The sequence below is a fragment of the Hyperoodon ampullatus genome (assembly GCF_949752795.1).
Source record: "Hyperoodon ampullatus genome assembly, chromosome: 6".
In the NCBI taxonomy this organism is placed as follows: domain Eukaryota; kingdom Metazoa; phylum Chordata; class Mammalia; order Artiodactyla; family Ziphiidae; genus Hyperoodon; species Hyperoodon ampullatus.
The window spans coordinates 21815932-21828572 of NC_136919.1; the positions used below are offsets into that span (position 1 = coordinate 21815932).

At 53.6% G+C, this 12641-nt stretch overlaps 1 protein-coding gene across 4 annotated transcripts; it reads right to left on the reverse strand.

The window, feature by feature from the left end:
- Positions 1-559: 559 nt before the first annotated feature.
- Positions 560-8129, reverse strand: TPM2 (tropomyosin 2). 4 transcript variants are annotated; one of them, XM_079707027.1, is made up of 9 exons: positions 7839-8129; positions 7265-7390; positions 4242-4375; positions 4027-4144; positions 3859-3929; positions 3324-3399; positions 3081-3143; positions 2853-2922; positions 560-703 (listed from the first exon to the last, which is right to left on the reverse strand). In XM_079707027.1, exons 1-9 carry the CDS (start codon positions 7950-7952, stop codon positions 621-623), a joined length of 855 nt encoding a protein of 284 aa, XP_079563153.1. In that variant the 5' UTR covers positions 7953-8129; the 3' UTR covers positions 560-620. The 4 variants fall into 4 exon arrangements, with proteins under 4 accessions (XP_079563153.1, XP_079563152.1, XP_079563155.1 ...); XM_079707026.1 differs by lacking the exon at positions 3324-3399 and adding an exon at positions 3644-3719; XM_079707029.1 differs by lacking the exon at positions 560-703 and adding an exon at positions 1573-1886.
- Positions 8130-12641: the final 4512 nt, after the last annotated feature.

The following is a 12641-nucleotide window of genomic DNA, read 5'->3' on the forward strand; positions in this document are numbered from 1 at the left end:
TCTCAAAATCCTTAGCTTAACTAAAGTCCCCTTCCCATGTAAGGTAACATTTCACAGGATTAGAGTATGGACATCTTTGGTGGGGGGACATGATTCTGCCTCATGTAGATGTTATCAGGAAGCAGGGAGAAACGACCGATATTGTTGGAATGACTGTGTGTGTGTGTGGGGGGGCAGGCTTGGTCTCTAGGCTTAAAATCACACTGAGGCTTTTGGGTTTTCACCCTGCTCAAGTAAAACCTATGTAGCTTTGCAGTTTTGCCTTCCAGTCGTGCTGTCCGGCCCAGCCGCTTGCTGGAATGGGGCAGGGCCGCTGATAGCAGCTCCTTTGCTCTGTGCAGAGTAAGGGCCAGATGTTCCCCCAGCCCTGCCAGGCTTCTCTGCTTCACACAGCCTGTTCACAGCCCCTCCTCCGTGAGCCCAGTGCCCCACCCCTCTGGCTCACTCAGGGGTCCTTCCAACTCCACTCTTCCCCTGGGGCAGCCTCTCCACCTTCTCCACTTTGGAAAACCACCACCACCATCCCCAACACCCAAGAAAGGCTTAAAGGGCCCCGTGATGCTGGTAACATCAGTTTTATTCGGTGGCAACTACAGCCTGGCTGGGGGCAGGGCCAGCCCTCACAGGTTGTTGAGCTCCAGCAGGGTCTGGTCGAGGGTCTGGTGGATCTCCACGTTCTCCTCCTTGGCACTGGCCAAGGTCTCTGTGAGGGGAAGCAACCCGTGAGGTTGAGGGGGGAGAAACATGGGGAGGCATGGACAGGGGATGTGACAAATAGACACGGAGCGGGTTGGAGGCACAGGAAGACTCAAACATTCAGGGATCTGAGGACACTGTGAGTGGGACAAATGGATGGACTGAACAAGGCAGACAGGGGTGCCTCACTCAAGGCTTTGGGGCCATGGAGGTGGGATGGGAAGGCCTGAGTCATAAACTAATTTACCCTCCTTCTTTAAAAGGTTGAAGAGAGTTGGAAGCAGGAGGAAAGACAAAGACTGAGCCAGGAAAACTAATTTACCCTCCTTCTTTAAAAGGTTGAAGAGAGTTGGAAGCAGGAGGAAAGACAAAGACTGAGCCAGGAAAGGGAGTGTCAGACAGACAGACAGACAGACTTGAGGCAGAAAACAGACCTGCAGCGAAAGCCCCATGGTGCTGCCATCCAGTGTGTTTCCAAACTTCATCCCAGACCATTCACAACCTTCTCGCCCCTCCCCTGCACCTCACCATTCCACCTCCCTTCCAGTCATTCTTTTAGATCCTGGAATCACAGCTTGAACACTCCAAGGGCAGTGACATGCCTGGGTCTGTAGAAGGGCGTGTGTCTCAGAGGAACCAGAGGGCCCGTGGTTGACTGACGTGGTCATACGTGCCCACAGCAGCAGTGAGAGTCATGCAGAGGGGGTTCCGGTGTGGGCCACAGTGTTTTGTGGGTGAGATCAGTAGGGGAGGGGGGGTCACAAGATCAGGGGTGCCCGTAGGAGCCAGGGTCTCAGCAGTGAACCAGTGCTCTGTGGGGGTGATGGAAGTGCTCTCTGGAGGGCAGGAAAACAGCGTGGAGACCAAGTTGAGTTTATTAAGCAGCAGAGAGCGGGAGAGGCTGGCGGGTAGAGGGAGGAGTGGATGGATGTAGAAGGATGAAGCAAATGCCAGGGTGGGCAGCAGCTGTGACGGGGGCTCTCCTAGGCTGCGTCCAGCCTGGCTGTGCAATGTTGGCAATTTCTGCTCCTCCTGTTTGCCCCCCTCCCCGTACAGAGAATGGAAAGGAGAAGAGAGAAGGGGCCGCGGGCCACGCTGGTGAGAGGCTCAGAGGGAGGTGATGTCGTTGAGTGCGTTGTCCAGCTCCTCACTGATGGCCTTGTACTTCATCTTCTGTGCATAGACTTCATCTGGGGGGGTCCAGGGGAGGGAGGCCAGGTGGGAGTGTGGGGAGAGGGAATGGAGGGAAAGAGGAACGGAAGGAGAGAGGGTAATGGAAAGAGAGAACAAGAATCAGAGAGAGGTGGACGAAGATGGAGTGAGAGAGACAGGCCAGAGAACAGGCTGGACAGCTGTCAGGGCCCCCTCCTCCCCTCTCTGTACCCCTATGTCTTTTGCTCTTCTTTGTACCCCAAACTGGTGCTTCGCCCCAGGAGCTCCTGCCTCCCCCAGGGGCCTGGGGGCACAGTGCTTTGCATAAGCAGGAGTGCTTGCTTCAAGGGGAGGGCGCTCAAGCCAGAAAGTTCTAAAGTCCTAAAGTTGGAGAGAAAACTGAGGCTTGCCTGAGAAGGCTGGAAGCAAGAGAAGAGGGAGTTATGAAAGTGAAGTAAAAAGGAAAGACAGTTTTAGGCACAACATTGTCGGTAACAGAAGTAGCTACAGACTAGCAAATGCCTGGATGTTTGTTTTCACCAAATCTAGCTTCAAAAAGTATTTTCCATGAATGTTATCATGAAAACCTAGATATTAAACCAAATAGCTCTCTATTTAATGAAGAAGGTGCTGCACTTGGAAACAGAATTGTCTAGATCAGTGCTACTCAGAGTGTGGTGTGAGGGCCAGCAGCATCTGCATTACCAGGGAGCTTGTTAGACACAGATTCGGCCCAAAGTCAGCAGTCGCTTCAGAGTAGGACCCAGGAATCTGTGTTTTAAAAACTCTGAGGGGATTTTCATGCTCGCTCAAGTTCGAGAAGCACTGGATTTGATGGGGCTACATCTACTTGGATGGGAGGCACAGACCGCCAGAGTCTGTGGAGTCCTAGGTGGTCCAACCCTAATTTACCACTGGCATGTATCATGGGATGGGAAGATAAGTCATGGGAAATATGGACCTATTTTAAAAGGTTCAGGGGTACAGAGGAATATCCCTTTTACCTTCCAGGTCATCAATGGTTTTCTCCAACTTTGCCACCGACCTTTCAGCAAATTCTGCTCGGGTCTCAGCCTGGACATAAAGGCAAGATGGGGAAAATGACAAGAGCTTAGGCCCTCCCAGACACTATCAACTTTCTCTTCCATCCCTGTCCCCAAATTCCCTGCCACAGGAGGTCTCTGGCGGGTACTGGGGGGCTTGAGGGGGATTTGGACTGGAAGGACTCTCACCTCCTTTAGCTTCTCCTCCAGCAGTTTGATCTCCTCTTCATATTTATCTTCTTTGGTGGAATACTTTTAGGGACAGACACATGCCATCAGTTCATCGCCTCCACAAGTCCTTCATTTCTCCACGGAGCCCCACAGGCTGCTCCTGATTTTGTCTCCATCCAACATCCGGCCCTGCCCTGCCTGGGCCCATCGCCTCCCTCCCCTGAAGGACCCCATCCTCACTGCCCCTCTACCCCCCTCTACCTTGTCCGCTTGGGCTTCCAGGGATTTCAAGTTGTTGGTAACAATTTTCAGCTCCTCCTCTAGGTCCCCACATTTACTGCAGGGGGTGTGTGGCAGGGTGGCGTGTGAGGGCACAGTGGGGGAGACAGCGGAGATGGCACAGTGGGGGAGGGGTGGAGGAGAGAAGAGAAGAGCAAAGTTGTGAGAGTGACAGCAGGCAGAGTTTAGGAGCCCCAGGCCCTTCCCGACCCGCAGCAGGTGAGAGAAAGCAGCCTGAGGTGGAGGGGAAGGTGAGCCTAGAGAAGGTGCCATTGCCCAGAAAGGTCCAGAGAGGTGACTACCTCCTCCTCTGAGGCCGTCAGGGACTTGAGGGCCTGGTCCATGGTTCGCAGTTCCTCCTCCAGCTGCCTGGCTCGGCTGGGGGCAGCAGGTAGGGGTCAGAGGCAGGACCTGTCCCTGTGGTCCCACGCCTGGGAAACTGCCTCCCCACTGTGCAGAGTGCCCCAGAGCCATGGGCTCAAGCCGAGTTTCACTTGCCGCCCTGCGGTGTCCTTACCTCTCAGCCACCTCAGCTCTCTCTTCTGAGCGCTCCAGCTCTCCTTCCAGGATCACTAGCTTCCTGGCCACCTGTGGGGATGGGGAAGAGAGGAGGAGGAGATCCATGGTGAATGACTGGGGGTGTCTGGGACTTGGGAGTGAGAAGGAAGTGGGGCAGGGCTGTCACCTCCTCATATTTGCGGTCTGAATCCTCAGCGATGTGCTTGGCCTCCTTCAGCTGCATCTCCTGCAGCTCCATCTTTTCCTCATCCTTCATAGCTCGGTTTTCGATGACCTTCATTCCTCTGAGAGGCAGGGGAGGGGGAGGGGTCGGGTTAGGACCAGCAGAGACAGGCTCCCAGCCCCCTCCCCGGCCCACCCTCTGAGGACCCCCCGGCCCACCTCTCACTCTCATCAGCTGCCTTCTCAGCCTCCTCCAGCTTTTGCAGGGCTGTAGCCAGGCGCTCCTGCGCCCGGTCCAACTCCTCCTCTACCAGCTGAATGCGGCGGTTCAGGGAGGCCACATCTGCCTCGGCCTGTGAGTCAAAGGTCAGAGGTCAGAAAGCCTTTGTCTGCCTTGAGGATCAGAGAGGCTTCAGAGGATGGTTAAGATTCTTGTCAGAAGGTTTCCTGACCTCCAGAATTTCAACCTATTTTTTTTCCCCCAAACCAACCATCTTCTGTGCAGACTCTGTGCTCCAGCCCAAAACATGCCCTCCTGGACAAGCTCCACTCCCCTGCTAGAAGGGACTCTCCTAGCACGGTGCATAATCTCCAATGGTTATCTGCACACAAATCCCTACATCCCTCCTGAGAGCCCTCCAACTGCTGGGACCAGGTCTGAGGCAGCCCTGACTCCTCAGCAGAGCCTGGTCCAGGCAAGGGGTGGGGAAGAATCAGGCCAACCAGACTGCAGTGCTGCTAAAAACCGCCAATCACAGAATCAAGCTCTGTGATGTCACTCGCTGCCAGGCAGACTCCTAGCGGGAGGCTCCGGAGGCAAGCCAGGCCTATTTAGGACACCCTAGGCTGTACCGAGGGTACTCCCTGCCAATGCCCGAGGCAAGTGAGGTCGGTGCGAGGGCAGTGTGAGTGGCAGATCAGCCACTGATCCTGCAGTACAGAGGCAAAATCATCTCGGTTTTGGAGAACGTGCACAGAAACAGACGATACCTTGAGAAAGAGAGGACAGAGCAAGAAGGGCCCCAGTAAAGGAAAATGAGAGAAGTAGTGCAACTTGGTGTTAAGAGAGTCAGCTCTGAGTGACACTGTTGTCTTTGAGCTACTTGTGTGACCTTGGGTAACTTATTTAGTCTTTCTAAGCCTCAGTTTCCTCCTTTTTAAATTGGAGTTGACAATAGCAGTTCCTACTTTGTACGCTGTTCTGAGATAATGCAGTGCTTCTAATACTGGATTAATAACAGGATCATCTGGGAGGTGTATAAAAAATACCAGGTTCTCTAGCTCCATGCTGGAGCCACTGAACTGAGATCTCCAGCGCAGGGGCTTAGAAATCTTTCTATCTTTTTTTTTTTTTTTTTTTTTTAAAGCTTCCAAGGGATTCTGATGATAAGCAATCTTGGGAAATAGTAAAATAATATGCAAAAAGCACTTGAATATGTGCCTGCAGAGTCCACACCCCATAAACGTTAGGTTATCCCTTGTCTCTCCCTCAAGGACAAAACACAGAAACCGCGAGATTTAGGATTGGAAAGGAGAAAGGACCAGTGTAGGGGAAGAAGAGAGTGAGAGGGAAGAGATGGGTGGCAGCACTGGGGGTAGAGGGAGTAGAAAGCAGGTCCTGAGTGATAGTGTAGGGCAGGGGAAACAACACCATATATAGAAAGTAGTTGCAGCTTATCCTCCAGGTGCTGAAGTCCACCTAGAGTGACAAGAGCCCATCCTGGGCACAGGGCCATGTGACTCAGTGTGGAAGGATTCTGGGACAGCACTGGGGTTGGGAAGAATGACTCTGGGGGACACTGGAGGTCTATTCTAGAGAGAGATGAGACTCTGTAAAAGGGAAACTCTTCATGGTAGTGGGGTGACAAACGACTCTGGAGAATCTGGGAAGTCCTGGGGCCCGCATCACAGGAATGACTTTTGCCATTTTCTGCTTCTCAAGTTCTTCCCAGTTACGGATGCTGCCCTCTAACCGCAGGACAGGCAGTGCCGTCCCCACTGCACAAATGAGAAGCAAGAGAGAAAGGAGAAACTGAGGCACGTGTAAGTTAAGTGCTGCGTTCAAGGTCACACAATAAGTTTGGGCACCGTTTCCTATCTTCTACTGGTGCTGCCGCCCAGCTTCCCCAGCTCTGTCCCGGTCTTCCCCTCCTCCCTCCAGCCCCCACCTAGCTCCTTGGGTTTCCAGTCCTTACTCCAGCTGCACTGGGCCTCAGTTATTTATAGAGTGTCAGATGCCCAGGGTCGTCTTCACTAGCAGCTGCAGGTCAGTTCCCTCCCAAGTGCCAGGGCTGGTGAAGAACCAAAACCTAAGGCTGGAGGTCAGAGAAACCAACCTTGGGGCTAAGGGGGGATGGGGAACAAGGATAATGGTCAATACGAACAGTAATGTCATCTCTGATCTCGGATGTTCAGACTGTGCTTATGCAAATCCCCCCAACCACCCAACCGCAGGCTCATCTTAAACTTAAGCCTGGGTGGAAGGCAAATGGGGAGCATGAGGCAGAGAAAGTACCATGTCCAAAGTCTGATGGCCGTTCTCCTACCTCGTGGGAGGGGTTGGGAATGGCAGGAGGTGGAGAAGTCTGGTTAGGGGGTGGGGGGTGGGCAGAGAAATCTCCGAGTGAGCGGAACTTGCCAAGGTGGCTGCCGTGGCGTTTGTGGCTCTGTCCCTCTGCCCCGTGGCCTGGTATGGTCTCGAGGCCAAGAGTTTAATGAGGGTAAGTGAGGGACCGACAGAACCTGAGCTGGCGCGCCAGTGCATAGCAGGGCTGCTGGAGCCAGAAGTCAAGGCCAGGGAATTTCTAATGCCCCCCCGGGGGTGTAGCTCAAGTCAGGGCCCCTCTTTGAACTCCTCTCCCCTCCCCCTGCCCAACAGCGCCTACAGCCACAACCCGCACCCCGAAAAGGTAGCTGCAGGCTCCTCTCCATGTTCAGCTGGGGGATTAGTTGAGATGGATGGTAAATTCTTGTACCACCCACCCCCACAGTGACTCATTGCTTGGTCACTGTACACGCTAAGAGCTGGAACCAAACGGAATTACAACGCTGTGTCCTCTGGGGGAAGTGGGAAGTGGTTTTGATTTACCCACTGTCTTGGATTATTTGTGCCAGCTTTTGCCCTAGCCTGGGTTCCTGCGAGGAAACGGTTTCTGTCCTGGTGCTGAAGGTCTCCTCCATCCCCGTATCTGGGACCCCTCCCAGTGCACTAACTCTCCCACCATCCCCCAGGTCACACTCACATCGGTGGCTTTCTTCTCAGCCTGCTCCAGTTTCTCCTGGGCATCCTTCACTGATTCGGAATACTTTTCCACCTCGTCCTCCGTCCCTTTCAGCTTCTTCTGGAGGGCCTGCTGCTCCTCCTCCAGCTGGGAGAGAAAAGCCTCAGTCAGCCAGGCCCAGGCCCAGGCAGGAGGCAAGGGTGCATGTGAGGTGGTACTAAGAGATATGTAGAGGCTGTCAGGGAGGAAGAGGGATAGCAGAGGAGGGACAGCGCAGCCAGGGGTGTGGTAGGGACCTGGCGGGAGGGGAGAGAGAGCTTCCAACCCCAAGGAGCAAGGGCCATCATGGCTCTGCAAGGGCAGGAGTGGAAAGGGGGGCACCGGGGCTACCCAGGCTACGGTGGGTGAGATGAAGCGTGGCTCTGGCTAGGGCCCTGGGGGTTACCGTGAAGGCCCAGCAGCCCTCACACTGGACAGTAGAGAGCCTTGGACAGCAGGCTAGAGGCTGGGGTCGCCGGGCAGGGCCTACCCCACCCGCATCGTGAGGTGGCGGCGGGGGATGCGCCGGGGGTTGCGCCGGGCCTGGAGCCCCCACCTGCTTGCAGCGGTCCTCAGCTTGCTTCTTGTCAGCCTCGGCCTGCTCAGCGCGGTCGATGGCATTCTCCTTGTCCAGCTTTAGCATCTGCATCTTCTTCTTGATGGCGTCCATGGTTGCAGTGGGAAACCGGCCGGCCGGCGGGCTGTGTGGTGGACCGGGCTGACTGGGCTGGCTGCGCGAAGTGGTCGCACGGGTGGCGGGCGAGGAGGACCAACCGGGACTGGGATGTCCCAGCCGCGCGGGCGCCTAAAAGGCGGGGAGGGACCGGGCGGAGCCGGGGGCCAGGACCCTCCCCCACCGCAGCCCAAACCTTGTAGGGGCAGAAGCGCTGCAGGGTCGGGGGGTGCGGCCACCCCCTGCGCCCACCCCCTCGGGACCGCCCCCTCGGAGCTCCGCCTCTCCCCCCTCCTTTCCCCCCCCAACCCCCCCTCCCACGGCCGTCTGAAGGGAAAGTAGATGGAGAGTCTGTCGAAAGAAAACACCGTAGCGTTGCAGAGGGGAGGGGACCCTGGGGCTGGGGGCTCCGCGCTTCCTCTGAGTGACAGCCCGGCCCAGTGGCAGCTGCGGCTGGGGGCCCTGGGGCTATTTCGGGGTTTGAGCTCACGGCAGCTGCCCGGGCGCAAGGACCGGAGTGTCCCCCCCCTCAGCTGCAGCAGCCGCTGCACTTAATTTAGAAGTTTCCTGTAAATCCCCTCGGATTAAATGTCTCTTGGAAGGCGGGGCTCCTCCGCCTTTCGAGTGCCTCAGTTTACCCTGAGTCCCAGACTCTGGGTTTACGTTACCGACGTGGCAGTGATAGCGGAGAGTCTCTCCAGGGACTTGGGGAAACTGAGTCAGGAGGGGAGCCCAGAGCCCCGGTCGCGGTGCGGGGCGAGGCCCGGCTGGCTGCCCCCGAGGGCGGGCCTGACCTCTCTTCCCCCTTCCAGCCCCTTCCAGCCCCTGCCTCTGGAGCCAGGGCCCCTCCTCCATGGTCGCCGGGCCTCAGAACCCAGCTCCGTGCCCCGCCTGCACCACCCCCACGTGCCCCGCATATTTTCCACGCGGCTAGAAGCCGGGCGTGACGCGGCGCGCTCCCCTCCCCCGTCTCCATCCCCTCCCGGGACGCGTCCCTCTGCGTCCCTTCCTTGCCCCTCTCCGGGCTCCACCAGCCCCACCGCCCCTACCGCCCCCACCGCCCCCTCCACTCACCCCCACCCACCCCCGCTCTCGCCTAACCTCCCCGTGCGTCCTCCCTTCTCCTCCCCTTCTCCCGGCGGACTCTCCTCTCTTCCCTTGTGAGCCAGCTTTACGCTGAAATTTCTTTTCTGCCCTTTTTTGGGATGTTTCCTGTGGGGAGGCGGGGCCGGGCTGGGGCGAGGAAGGCAGGGGCGAGGGTAAGAGTTACTGAGCTGCTGGGCGTCAGGAGCTGGGGGTGCGGTGCGCCCTCGGACCGAGGCCACCAGAAAGAGCTCCGGAGCCGGGGCCTAGGGTCGGGAAATCAGAGGCACGGGTGCCAGGCTGTTTTCGTTTTTCTCGGGGTGGGGTCGGGGGAGAGGAAGTGGAGAGCTGCCTTGGAAGGGGGGAAAGGGGAGACCAGGCGGAGGAAGCCTTGCTCCCCAGGGGCAGAGGGGCGGGGGGCCTGGCTTTTGCTGGCGGGGCGGGAACCGTGGGAACCATGGGTCCCGGGCCCGGGCGAGATGGGGGTGGGGAGGGAGGGGGCTCTGAAATGTATTTAGATCTGCTTAGGCGACTGCTGCTACACATGGAACAAAACTGATCTCGCGGTGTTCACTCCGTCTCCTTGTTTCCCCAAACTCTTGAGAGTCGCTTCCATCCACCCTGTAGCCAGTGCCAGACCCCTGGCGGGAAATCAAGAGCTCCCCTGTCCCTCACTTCCCACATCCACTTAATCCTGTAGGTTCTACTTCCTACAAATGAGGTTCCTCCTCAGAAGTCTCTGGGGTTGCCTTGGGCAGCTCCTTATATTACCTCCTGCCTGGGTCTGTTGTGGTCTTACTCCTGGTTCCCCAGCTCTCCTCGACATTGTTACACAAAAGTCTTTTTTTAAAGTCGGTGCAAGTAGGACCCTAAAATCCTCCCAAACCCCTCCCTTCGCCCGCCCTCTTTTGATGGGAAAAATCCACATCCCTTAATATGGTATATAAGGCCCTTTGTTTTGGCTCCTGCCCACTTCTGTAGCTCTACCTCCTTTCATTTCCAACCTCACCCCCAGTACACAGACTTGTACTTCTGTGCAGCATTCATACTGAGCTAAGTGCAGGAACTGGAAATCACCATACTTTTCTTGAAGCTTCCACCTTTTATGCATTCTGTTCCCTCTCCCTAAAATGCTCTTCCCTTGGCTGATTCCTGGTGGCTGTGAAGACCAAGTGGCAGCTTTTCTGGGAAGCCTTCCCTAGCCACTTGTCCCGACCACCCTTTCCACCTAATAGGTGCATGTTTTTGGTGAAGGCTCCTGACTGACATTCTCATAGTCCCTGTTATAACTGTCCTTGTACCTGTTTGCCTCCTTCACCGATCTCCAGAACAGGGACTGTCTTTTTCAATTCTGAATCCCCAGTGTAGCATAGCATCAGGCATAGAGTTGGCGCTTGGTAAACATTTGGCGGGTGAATTTTTTGTGCACCAGGTTCAGAATTCACAAAGATACTATGTGGATCTAGGGGAACTCATGGTCTAGTGGGCCAATTCTCAAACTTCTTCATCTTAGAACCCCCATACACTCTTAAAAATTGAGAGTGGCGTTCGAAGATCCAAAAAGCTTTTGTTGGAGTGGGTCATATCTATCAATACTTACCATATTAAAATGGAAACTAAGAAAAAATTTCAGTATTTATTAATTCATTAAAAGTAACAGAAACAGGGCTTCCCTGGTGGCGCAGTGGTTGAGAGTCCGCCTGCCGATGCAGGGGAAACGGGTTCGTGCCCCGGTCTGGGAAGATCCCACATGCCGCGGAGCGGCTGGGCCCGTGAGCCATGGCCGCTGGGCCTGTGCGTCCGGAGCCTGTGCGTCCGGAGCCTGTGCTCCGCAACGGGAGAGGCCACAACAGTGAGAGGCCCACATACCACAAAAAAAAAAAAAAAAAAAAAAAAAAAAAGTAACAGAAACAAACCCATTACACATTACCATGTTAACATACTTTTAATGAAAAATAACTATATTCACCTCCCCAAATTAGTGAGAGCATGGCAGTTATTTTACATTTTTGCAAATCTCTTTAATATCTGGCTTAATAGAGGACAACTGGATTCTTAAAATCTACTTGAGCTTTCTATCTGTTGCTATGTATTGGTTGTTTAAAGTACTGTATAGGAAGAGAATCTAGTCTCACACAGATACATAGTTGGAAAAGAGAATAGTATATAGCTGACCCTTGAACAAGACAGGGGTCTGTGAAGTTGAAAGTCCATAACTTAACCCTCTGTATGCTCGGTTCCTCCGTATTCATGATTCTGCAACCCTGGATTCAACCAACCGCAGATCACGTAGTACTGTAATAAAGTAGTCGACATATAGGTGGACTAGTGCTGTTCAAACCCATGTTGTTCGAGCGTCATTGGTATTTGTAGCCTTTTTGGGTGATCCTGGATATTCTTCTTTGAGGCTACATCAACACTTGACAGATGGTATGCTCTTAAGGGTTAGTAGCAATGAGGAACCTGAAACCATATCAATAACCTTTTTGTACAATGTTTCATTGTAACCAATTAGTCTGTATTGCACTTTGGTTGGATCTTTTACCCAGGGATAATTTTGTAACATCAAGCATTGGTCATTTGGAAAATGATTCACTGAACTATGCAGATGTTTCAAATGTCAATACATTTCATTATATATTATTTAAAAAATCATGATGGTTTCAACAGAAAAGTTTAAGTGTGGGGAAGCTGTAAAGCTCATGGCAGAAACAAGTTTTCTAAAATTCTAGTTTTCACTTGAAAGCTTGAATTGTATCATTGGCAACAAGTACCGTCAGGTTTTTCCCTGAAGTGACACACTCTGGTTTTTTGTTTTGTTTTTTTGTTTTTCGAGAAAAGATCTGCCAGATACCCAAGTCTGGTAACCATGGTTTGTCTGTCAGTCATTCCTGCAGGTAAATGTGGTGCTCCGTGAAAAAAGCAGCTAGTTCAGCTCACAACTCAAAGAATTGTCTAGGTGCTTTCCTTGAGACACCACCACACTTCGGTGTGCAGCAGAGGTGCTCTATGCATACTTCCCAGTTCATCACACAGAATATTGAAAAGAATTGTTACTAAAGGACTAAGATTTAATAAAATTAATATTTTTTTTACTGCCTCATCAAGGACATTAAGTAAGAAGCCAGCACTTATTTTTTAAATTGCTAGTGCATGGTGGTGAAGACTACAATGACTATTTGTAGTACAGTTTGGGCTACTGCCTTGATTTGTACTAAGGCAGTTTATCCACCAATGTTCTTGCACCGTCAGTGCAAATGTTGACACTGTGAAAAAGGAAAATAATGTCTTAGTATTATTATGAAAATAATCTTGACCTTATGGACCCCTGAAAGGGTCTTGGGAACCTCTAGGGGCCGGAGGGCCAACGACATTTTAAGAACTGCTGGTCTAATGGTTATTGAAGTCTATCCCCAGAAGGCTCCCTGAGGCATCACTAGTGAGAGGTACGTGATTGGTCACAGTTCCTGAGGATATGGCAGGGAAGTGGTAGCAGGAGTCAGCAGCTGTCCTGGGCTCATAGCTGGAGGAGTTCAAACAGTCTGGACTACCACTTGTTGGGGAAGTTGTATAAGGGATTTGATCTCTAAGGTCAACGATGCT

Bases quoted from the DNA above. Each gene is read 5' to 3' on its own strand.
- TPM2 (XM_079707027.1), bottom strand. From the start codon at position 7,952: ATGGACGCCATCAAGAAGAAGATGCAGATGCTAAAGCTGGACAAGGAG. The intron at 3,930-4,026 runs GTGACAGCCCTG...CCATCCCCACAG, and splicing joins CAGACCGCAAATATGAGGAG to GTGGCCAGGAAGCTAGTGAT. The intron at 704-2,852 runs GTAAAAGGGATA...TTCCCCTCACAG, and splicing joins AACCATTGATGACCTGGAAG to AGACCTTGGCCAGTGCCAAG.